This window comes from Gavialis gangeticus, unplaced genomic scaffold (genome assembly GCF_001723915.1).
Source record: "Gavialis gangeticus isolate Ggan-Ray unplaced genomic scaffold, GavGan_comp1, whole genome shotgun sequence".
In the NCBI taxonomy this organism is placed as follows: domain Eukaryota; kingdom Metazoa; phylum Chordata; order Crocodylia; family Gavialidae; genus Gavialis; species Gavialis gangeticus.
Genome location: NW_017729008.1, coordinates 13,083,036 through 13,094,010, shown reverse-complemented (window position 1 = coordinate 13,094,010; position 10,975 = coordinate 13,083,036). Strand labels below are relative to the sequence as shown.

The 10,975-nt window shown below is 46.0% G+C and overlaps 1 protein-coding gene across 1 annotated transcript in view; it reads right to left on the bottom strand.

Annotated features, from left to right (window-relative positions):
• Positions 1-3,911: 3,911 nt before the first annotated feature.
• The window catches only part of LAMB4 (laminin subunit beta 4), a 91,114-nt gene continuing 84,050 nt past the window's right edge, over positions 3,912-10,975 (bottom strand). Inside the window, exons 20-23 of the mRNA XM_019509398.1 lie at positions 9,410-9,641; positions 7,843-8,000; positions 4,752-4,976; positions 3,912-4,357 (exon numbers count right to left, since the gene is read on the bottom strand). Coding sequence (XP_019364943.1) covers positions 4,128-4,357; positions 4,752-4,976; positions 7,843-8,000; positions 9,410-9,641 — 845 coding nt within the window. The 3' untranslated portion in view covers positions 3,912-4,127. The remainder of the gene's footprint in view (positions 4,358-4,751; positions 4,977-7,842; positions 8,001-9,409; positions 9,642-10,975) is intronic.

Genomic DNA, 10,975 nt, shown 5'->3' with positions numbered 1-10,975 from the left:
GAGCAGGAGGGGGGCCTGTGCCCCCTGCATATGAGCAGGGTGGGGTGGGCTGCAGCTGCAGGCTAGAGTTGGGCTGCACGGAGCTCTTCTCAGTGGGGGCTGAGTCGGGTTGGGCGCACAGTGACAGTGGCAGCATGGTGGCAACAGCAGTGGCAATAAGCGGGGAAGCTCCTGCAGATGCCATCAGCGCTGTCAGTGGTGGGGGGTTGCAAGTGCCAACCAAGGGTCAGCATACACCTGCAGCTGCTGCTGGCAGTGGCGGTAGTGGCCAGCAGGGATTGCAGACTGCCCACAGACGCCGTCAGCGGTGGAGTGGTGAGCAGTGGCCACCCCCAGGCACTGCTGATGGTGTTAGCAGTGCTTTTTTGCAGGGGGTGTACGTGCACCCCCTTTACAACCCCCATATGAGGTAGGGTTGTCCTCTTATATATAACAACATTTCTTCATCAAAATCTTATTTATCACAAGGTAAACTACTGATCTTTGGATTCCAACTTGTGGATGCCTAAAAAGTAACTTAGAATCTCAAGAGTCCAGAAACAGATTATCCTAGAAAATACATTTTGTTAGTCAAGTAATAAACTAATTAACAGAAATTATAGATTGGATAATTGGTACAACTCAGATAATCAGTAATAGTATATTTCATTATAAGTTCTAGCCATGTGCGAGCAGGGAGGAAATGCATTCAGGCTAAGGACAGTGTCGCGGGGCACTTCCGTGCCCCGCTCCTAAGGAGGTTCAACCCTGGGAGGGAGAGAGGGGTAGCAGGGCACCAGGGTGCCTGCTACTGAATAATGGCAGAAGGGGGCTTAGCTGTCACTCACCAGGACAGCAGGTGAGAGTTGCTAAGGCAGCTGATTGGGTCAGCTGACCACCAGGGGGCGGGGCCTGGCCTTTATAAGCGGCTGGGCCAGAGCCTAGCTGGGAGTTCCCTTCTGGTAGACTGAGGTGCAGGAGCTCTGTAGCAGACCCGAGCAGAGAGGAGCAGAGCAGAGCTGAGTAGAGTGGAACAGCCTGACTGCCCGCAAGATGATGCGGGGTAGAGAGAACCCTGGTAGGGAGGTACTGGAAGAGGGCCAGGGTGGCGGCGGATGTATGTTGTAGCCACAAGGCTCATTTGGGTTACAGCCAGGTTGGCATGGAGTTGTGTTAGAGCCAGGAGGCTTAGTTTATGTTATAGCCAGTTGGCTCCCGGTTGTGTTTGTTTACATTATACTGGAGGACCGGGTGAGGCTGACAGGACAATCCCTGCTTAGCAGGGAGTTGGAGGGGGGCAGTAGGGAGAAGCCAGGCAGATGCCTGCAGTCTCTGCTAAGCTCCAGCCAGGGAGCAGAGGGGAGGGGCCAGCTCTGCAGAGAGCCCTGCCCAGCCCAGAGAGCATTCTGGGATGCTGGGGGAGTCTGGTTTAACTTAAACCAGCAAGGGGTCTGGACAGATATTGCATAAACGGTTTGACCCAAATCAGTTAAGTGTGATACTACATTCAACTAGGTTTATCTCAAACTGCTTTCAGCAATCTTCAAACTGGTTTATGTGCACTGAACATCTGTTCTGTTACAGGTGTAAACCAGTTCCTGATCTCTTGAACCAGTTTATGTGTAATGTCTGTTCCTAGCCTCAGTGCCTAAAATCATTATTCACCTCCATTTTGAACTGCAAAGCATCTCCAGGTGTCTTTATTAGGGCTTTTTGATACAGTAGAGGCATCTACACAAGACGCTTACTATGGCGTTGCCTAATTAGCTCTGTCACTGTCTACACATGTGGAGCTATTAGGTTGGAGTAAACTAATTAACTATCCAAGTACTATCCTACAGTGGACTTATTTACTCCACTGCAATGCACATATAGACAGTGACCAGGGCTTGTTGGAGCATGAGGGTACTATAGTGTGGGGCCTGCCTGCTGGTTAGACCTGCACTGTAACACCCTCATGGCCCAACTAGCCCCTTCACAGCATGTTGAGCCAGGGTGGAGCAGCTCTGGGCTGGCAGGCTGATCCCCTACAGGCTCCCAGCCAGCAGGACTGTGCTGCCCCAGCTCAACGTGCTGCAGTCCCGGATGAATGTATAAACACCATGCTCAGGAGCAATAAACTCCAGCACAGACTGCACCAGAGTTTATTCAGGCACATTAGTTGCACATGTATAGGCACCTATTGAGAGGAATCAGGTGGAACACCTCATCACATAACTCCAGCATACACCCCATTCAAACTGATCATGCCAGAGGCTCAGATTCCACCTAAGTCCCCCAACAGACACTGTTGATTAGGTATACTATGAGCATGCCCAACCTGTATCAACATCGCTGAATTCAGGTAAAAATAATGAGGAAGTGGTGATTCTGGTTACCTTTTACTCAATAGCTTAGCACACTCAGTCAGGAACTGAGAGAACTAGGTTCTATACCCTCCTTACCTGAACTGACTTGAACCTATGTCTCCCACAAGATCACTACACTTCAGGGAATGAGTTTGATGAAGAAATCTTACACCCTCCCCATCCAACTGAAGCTTGGCTACTAGTTAACTAAGAGGACAAATCATGTAACAGAAGTAAAGCAAGCAAAAAAAAAAAGTAAGCCACTGTGGCTTAGTCGTTACAGTACTCCCTCAGAAAGCCTAGTTATGGTCCTGCATTTGATATTAGACAAGCATTGCTTAAACAAACAAATAAATTTGGCAGCAGGGACTTGAATCCACAACTGCCCCTTAGAGGAGTGGCATAATCACGAGGCTACAGTCAGGCTCCCTCTTGCTTTCTTTGATTCTGTCCCTAAGACTCTTACCTTCTTGGCCACCCAAGCCGCATCCAGACGAGGGTGGCTGTGTGGTATGTGGTGCCGCAGATGCTGCATACCACATGTTCAGTTGTTCTCCGTGCTACAAGGGAACAGTGCAGAGGGTTTCTGGGGATATCCAGGGTTTTTGGGGATATCCAGAGGTCAAAAAAACATGTGGGAAAAAAAAAGGTGGAGTGGTGCATACAGTGGCCGTGTGTGCCACCTGAAGCTGGAGCCTGGCCAGGTGGAGCCATGCTCCACTGTTAGCCAGGCTTCATGTGGCAGGATCACCATTGCTGCAGCTCTGGGAGGACCCCAGGTATGGCTTCTGGGGCCAGCCCAGTGGTGGCTCCAGCCTCCTCTACCCCACCCGGGGTAACTTACTGCATGCCAGAGCATGCATAGCACAGGCATTCCCCAGGGACAACTAGTGGTGGCACAAGGTGTGCTGCTGCAAGTTGTCCCTAGGAAACCAAACATCCACATATGTTTGGACACGGCCCCAGTGGCCAACTGCATCAGGATAGTTGGAGGAATGTCACGTGCATCCTGTTTTAAGCGCTAATAATTAGGGCACTCCCCTGGGAAGTGAAAGAAGTGGATAAAGTCAGGCTGCAGAGGGCCTAGAACCCAGGGTTTCTTATTCTAGGGTGAGTACTCTAACAGCTAGGCTACTGGGCCAAAAGCACCTGCTAGCTCCCCCAGTCAAGGAGCATAATAAGTGATTATAAATGCTAACTATACAACCTGATCAGACATCTAAAGTCTTAAGAGGAGCAGGGAGTTCAGGAACATCTCTGTGCTTAACATTTCCTATTGGCTAGTCCTACATGCCTCTAGGCTTTCTGAATTGCCCCGCGGAGATGCCTAGTTCTCACCATGCTCTGGTTAGCATGCCTACACAATGAACCTAAGTCACATTGCATTGCTCTTAGGAAGCACCCAAGTTACTTCATTGGTTGTATAGGGATCCTAGGTACCTTAATCTAGTCAAATAAGTCACTGTCTTGGGTAAAAGATGCTTAGATTTTATGTGCTGGAAAATCTAAATGTAGGCATCCCCAAGACCAAACTGGATCTGGTTCACAGTACTTCAGTGCTCCAGATGGAAGCACAAATTTAAAGAACTCATTGCTTAAGAGCAATCCCATCACAACAAGGCAGCCTGTAATGCATGATGGACCAAAACATGACACATTTAATTCAATTTCTGGCAATTTAAGATTTCTAAGAGGCTGATGTTAACAGTGAGCAAAACAAAGATTTTAAAAAAAGTTATGAGAGTCTTGGATTGTGTCCTTTCAACATGTCATTGCCAAATGTGAGCTGTGAGAGAACTGTTATCTTGCCTGGTTGCATTGGTTAGTTTGAGAGTTGTTTGGATCACAGCCACAGAGCTGACATCCTTTCCTGCTACCCAGGTTCCAGTAGCCAGGAGCACATTGGTCACACAATGAACCTATCACATTAGGTAAGCAAGGGCAGGCTCCAGTTGTTGGGTTGCAGAGGCAAGCTTCATTTTCAGATGGACATATTGCTGGGCTCACGCCTGAAAGATTGCAAGTGCATTCTGGAAAGAGAAAGTCCGTTATTATGCAGAGAATAACTAACTATACCAGAATTTGAAATGAATTTAATTCCTTTCGTTCTGATTCCTCCCTGAAGAGAATGAGCGTGTGCTTGTTTTCCAAGAGCAGAATATAGCATTATCACTTCAGAAAACCGCCTCCCATGAGACACGTACAGTGTAAAGAAACCTAAAAGGGTGACTAAGAATAGCAATAATAGAATTTAACTGACAGTGCTAGCATGATAGTAGTGTCATTAATAGGCATTTGTCCAATATAGTTGCTCAGTTCCTAGGAATTATTAGCTCTGTAAAAGCCAAGTTCTCTGTGCACCATGAGTTCCTTAAGGCACAGTCTTGGTGGCAATATCTGTTTGTAACTGAATTATTTACTTACTTCTGCAGCTCTGAATAAGGGCAGATCCAAAGTAGCCTGGCTTGCAGAATTGGCAGTTGGGCCCATGTGTATTGTTTAAGCATTTTAAGCATTCTCCTGTAGTCTTGTTACAGGATTCTGGATCTGTCATATCAATGTTATTATTGCAGGAGCAGGGCAAACACTGAGTCCTGGGACTTCTTGCATTCAGATAGAATCCACTAGGGCACTCATCACATCGATTGCCTACCAGAAAGGAAAGTTAAAAAAGGAAAAAATGCTGAGTGCTGTGAACACACGTAAAACTTTTATTTTTTTTTTCCTTAAAAGTGTTAGAAAATTCTCCCTGTCTGTGTAGCTGCAAGGTTTTAGAGTAAAATGATACCAGGCAGTTTGGTACTGTTGCATTCTAATTGGCCAGCAGGTTAAGATTACATGGACCCAAACAGCAGAAAGGTTGAACATATGCAGCTCTACCCACCCTCACTCAGCACCTCTGACCAAAAAAGTGCCTACAACAATGGTTTTCAACCTTGTTAGACTCAAGGCACCCCTTTGAAAATACCAGCTCTTAGCTTGTACTTGTTTTTTGACTATGACAGAGCAATCCTTCTGTTGCAAACAACTCAGAAAGAGCACGCCAGGTCAGAATGCTTTTAATGCTATGGATTCCTATTTGAAATCTCTGGGCGCGTCCAGACAAGCATAAACATGCAGGGCTGCACATTTCCCACGGCACAAATAGCAGCAGCACATATGTTTATACAAGTACTAAGTGACTGTGCAGTAATGACCGTGCAGTCAGTGTCTTGTGTAGACACAGCCAGTGTCTATAAACCATCTAAGGGACATGTTGGAGGCCAATGTTCCCTCTAAGGAGTAGCGGTCCATGAGTGTGCTGCTTTGGTGCGGCGTGGGACACTTACCAAAGGTAAGCTCCTCACTCCTCACCCAGGGCAGGCAGTGGGGGCTAGGGCCTGGGACCTGGAGGCCAGGGGCAAGGGGGCCAGGTGCTAGGGGCCTGTAGGCTTGGGGGCCTGCCGCAGGCTCTGCTGGCTCTGGGACACTGCTCCTCTTCCGTGCATTGCCTTGGGGAGCAAGGAGGCATGTGGCGTCAGAGCCGGGGAGTGGAGTAGTTCCCCGGAGCTGGCGGAGCCTCACTCAGGGCAGGCGGTGGCTCCTCCCCAAGGTGAGGCAGGGCAGGGATGCAGGCTGGCGTTGGGGGCTGGTGCAGGCTCCGCTGGCTCCAGGGAACTGCTCCACTCCCTGGCCCTGAAGCCACGTGCCTCCTCACTCCCCGAGGCGAAGCAGGGGAATGGAGCAGTTCCCTGGAGCTGGCGGAGCCCGTGCCAGGCTCCTGCCCCCACCAGGCTCCCACCCCGCCTTGCCTTCTATAAGTGTCCCGCACCGCAGCCCAGCTCCTATCCCAGTGGGTGCACAGCCTAAAAAAGTTTGTGCACGGCCAGCCTTTTACTTGTGCGTGGCTGTGCACGCGCGTACCTTAGAGGGAACCTTGCTGGAGGCCATTTTCAAGAAGTGTGTTTCTTCATTGGTTCTGGGCCTTCTTCCCCTAGCTCTCTGATTTTATTATAGCTCTAAGGGAGTTGCACCACAAAGAACTCCACCTGCAGCTGTCCTAAGCCTTCCTCAATATACCTTATCTTAATATACCTTATCTTAATATACCTTATCAATGTTACCTTATCTTCCAAGTGGGACAGGCAGCCCACTCAACCTCCTGACTGGCTCATGACCAAAAAAGTGCTGTTTACGCTCTGGGCTTGGTACACAAGAGTCTTAGGAGCCCCTTCACATGCTGTTTACCCGGATGGTGTCTGGGATCTGATTTGTGAGAACCCCTGTGTAAGGTGTATGTCTTGATCCAAAATAATTATTATGACAGAAATCCTCTGGACAAATGATGGCTAAGCCAAGTATAATCCCACAGCATTTACTCCCCTGTTTTGAAAGGGAACTTGACCTAAGTAAAGACTACAGGCCCAGTGTTTGGGTGTCTTAGCACTTAATTTTGACTTAGTAAAGGTGGATATGATGACAGAAGCTGGCAGCAAAATTTGAAAACAAAGGATTTGTCCTAATTTCATGCTGGGAATAGCATGAAACAAATAGGTCCAGCACTACTGTTTCTATCATGAGGCTGCTGAGGGAGAAAGGATTAACTATGCTTTTTCTAAAGAAGATTGCTTCAACTAATTTTATTTTCTGTTTAAGCATTCATTTAAGGCAACACTTTCCATCTACCTTTGCTTTCCATCCCAGTAATATAAGAAATTTTAATTCTAATGTACAGAGGAATGAGAGAGCTTGTTAATTCTCCCTCCAAGAGATTCAGACTAGCACATGACATTAAGAAATACAGAGTTAGCTTGCTACAAAAAAATAGTAGCATGCAAGATAATTGAGAATGAAGCAGCCAATTGTGAAAAAAGTAGCTCAAAGTAAGAAAACCCCTTCTCTGAATGATGCATCAGGTCAAAATTCTACATCTATAAAGACATTCCCTTATGGGAAAACAATTTAATCCACACTTCTCAAAGCAGTCCACTAATTAGAGTGACTTAAATTTTGGCAGCAATTCTGATTTGGGTACCCCAACCTTATTTTTTCAGGGACGATGCCTACTTGCATATCTCACTGTCTTTATCTCAGCACCATTGAAAATGAGGCCCTAAAGAAGAGATCCCCTGCTAGTATGAATTTTGACTACTTCAGTGGAGCTATGAGAATTTATCAACTAAACATCTCCCTGTAGAAGTCTCAAATTGGGCAGCCAATATAAAAAATCTGAGCTTTACATTTAAGAAATACGTAGACTAGACAACAGATTTATCTACAAATAAGTGAAAGTCAAAATAGAGGGGATGGGTTGCTTCATTGCATCCATTTTTTTACCTTTAGTTGCTTACTAGAACTTAAATTGCAGGGCTACTGGGCTGTTGTTTTTTAATCAAGCAGCCATTAACTTTATTGTTCTATGTTATTCTTATGATTGCAATATCCCTGAGAGGATAAACTGGAAATAGTTGTAATTTTTCAGCTTTTCATTAAGAACAATGATATTATTAAAAACAAACTACATTTTGTGTCATACCTGAATAGCCCTTGAGACAATTGCAGACTAATTGCAAAGTCTGAGAATCTTGGTAACAGGAATGTGCAAAATATCTGTTGCTTGTAGGAGAGTCTGGACACATACATGGACAACAAGGCACTCTTTTTAGAGGATTCCCATAATAACCATCAATACATCTGTCAAAACAGTCACCACAGAAGCATATTAAATTCGCTTCTTGACAAATGTGCTCTTCAGTCATTGCACGTAGATTGGTTTATTCAATTAGGTCTTTTTTAATCTAACAGCAATTGTCACTGCAATACTACTTCCATTGTTTGGTACAGAAGTGTCTGGTCTTGAATAGATTCAATTAAAATCAATGCTGTATCCCCAAAACCTGGATCAAGAAATCTCTAGTTATGTATTTTACGTTCTAGAGAGTTTGGCCAATATTTTGGATTCCATCTTTCACGTCCCCGATATGATTTGAATCAATAATGTAAGAATTACACATATACAATGTGTAATTACAGTAAATTTAACTACACCATTTTTTATATATTTTGCAAAACAAAAGTACCTATTATTTGTAAAAACATCTGTATCATTTTTGTTGGACTGCTTCCAAGTTAGCTAACTAGTCAGTAAAAGGCTCCTTGTTGACTAAACATTATCGAGTTCAAAATGGTACTCCTTATAGAATCCACAGAGAAATCTTTTTTAAAATAAATGGGAGGATATGCCCCAACCAAACTAAACTAGTCAACTGCCCAGCCCTATTGCCAGGGCTGTACTGACATCATTCATGCTGCCATAAGGCTGCATGAATGAAAAAAGGAGGCACACCGTTTTTTAGATACATTGTCTGCCTATGTCCTTCGACCAACATAGCTACAACCTACACCCTAGTAATAAAACTGATACTGAAAACTTATTATAATACTTAGCAGCTAAAACATTTTTAGGACTCACAAATGAATGATATATATAGCATTTGTCACATGTAGCAGGGCACTGAGGGCCCAATATTCTGAGGTGTTGAGGAGCATAACAATCTGCTGAATGCTTTCTGCAGCTAGTACATACAACCTCATTGGATCTGGCCCTACAGTGCTGAGAATTAATCTGTGGCTGCCATCTTATGCTTGTGCTTGCTGAATAAATACACAGTTGTCCCTCAGTAGTGATGTCCAGTTTTACTCTTGGTTTTATGTGTATTTGCTATTAATGTCAGCGATACAATTCTGTGACTGAAGGTAGAACTGGACCCAGTAGTTTGTAACTGCAGTGCTTTATCCTGGAACAAATACCAAACTATCACCTAACATTCAAACACACTTTCTGGATTACATCCTGGGGCATAGTGGCAAAGTAGGTAAGGAATCTTGCTGTGGTTCCAGAGCTGTGATTACAAGGCTTTTTTTGGAGTGGTGGCAAAGGTCATGCCCAGTCAACCCAGGTGTAAATGGGTAACTGGTCATTTGGATTGGGGCATCAAATGTAGTTGGAGGTGATGCTAGAAACACTGCTCCACTGTGATGGCTACAAGTCTTAATAACACTACGTCTATGGGTCACTAATGTCAGGAAGGCCTGTAACCTACCTTTCGCAGCTACTTCCAGTTGTGAAGCCTCTACAATTTAGGCATGCCCCAGTCACTGGGTCACAAAGCTCTGCATAGCCATTACATGAACAAGGTCGACAATTGGGAAATCCAAAATATCCAGGGAGGCACTGACTGCATCGCAGACCATCAACTTCTGGCCGGCATGAACATTGCCCAGTCACTTGATCACAGAGAGTGCTCACCGATCCTTGAGGATGGCACTGACAGGCTAGATAAATGAAAGTAAATAAAAAAGTCATGTTAAGGATGAGCTGCATCTTTCCTGAACTGATTACCAGCGAATGCCTTTAGACTGAGATGTCTTGTGGTGCCTTTGGGGGTCTGCCACCCTGGTACCTGGTTCCCCCACTGTGGTCCAGCCTGTTTGCTGGCTCTCTCTCAGCTCACCTCACCTCCAGTCTCTCACTTGCTATGACTTGATGTTATATTGGTGTTTATTGTGGGAGGCAGTCCCTGGGGCTGGCAGTAGCCTTGCTGGTCATTTTGCCTGCCCAGCCAAGCCAGCCCCCCACCTGGGGCCTTGTGCTCTTCCCTCAAGTGCTTCCCCTTTAAGGCAGCGCTCCTGTAGGCTTCTGAGCATGTCAGGGCTTCAACTACTGCAGTCTTGGCCCCCTTTTTCTCTGGCCGCACCCTCTGCCTTGGTTCACTGTTTAAAACCTGGGCTCCCAAGTATTGGCCCTGCCTTGGCAGCAGTCCCTCCTGGGGCTCCAGTCTTACCATGCCAGTCTTCACCTCTTTGGCTTGGAGCTGGCTTTTGGCACAGACAGCCATGGAGTGCCAGTCACACACCCCTATTCATAGTCTCTTCCACCCCCGTGGCCACAATCTAGTCCTCCAGTTTCAAGTTCAAAATGGAACAAAAACACAAGCTAGCAGCTTCATGAAAAAATGTCTCCCTCCCTCAAGGTAAATGTTGCCTACAGGCCCTACCTCTGTTGGAGGTATCTCATCTTAGATCCTCTGGGTGGCTTGGGTGCCTACCTGTCTGTCTCCAGCAGCCTCTCTCCCTCAGGAGATCCTCTCCCTGCTGCAAGCAGGGGCTACCCCTTGTATGGTCAGGGACTAGACTAATATCCCCCATGCCCGGCCAAAAGGTTTGGCATCAATAATCACTCTGGGACTCAGACTTATTCAAGCCTCTTTAGTTTGCAAGCAGAGGGATGTAAATTATGTACAAGAAAGTTCTCTTATAAGACTTCTGGGACTGTCTGTTTCTAGCTAGGCTTGAATTACCACTAGATCACTTTTTCAGCTCAGTTCTTCAGCACTTCCATTTCCACTCTTTGTGGGAGCTAGGAAGCACACAGGCATAGAAATCTGTGTTGGGAGAAAAACCAGCCATGGTCTTGGAATCTCAAATGAAATGCTGTTAGTGGAACAGGCAAGAATTCAATTTGTTTCATAGCTTTAGCACTTACGGTAACAACCATGAAATCCAAAACCGTAACTCCCAACTGAACATGTGTCACAGCAGCGGCCAAAAACATTAGGCTTGCATTGACACTGGCCTCCCAGCTTACTGCAGTTGGAGCTCAGTGACCC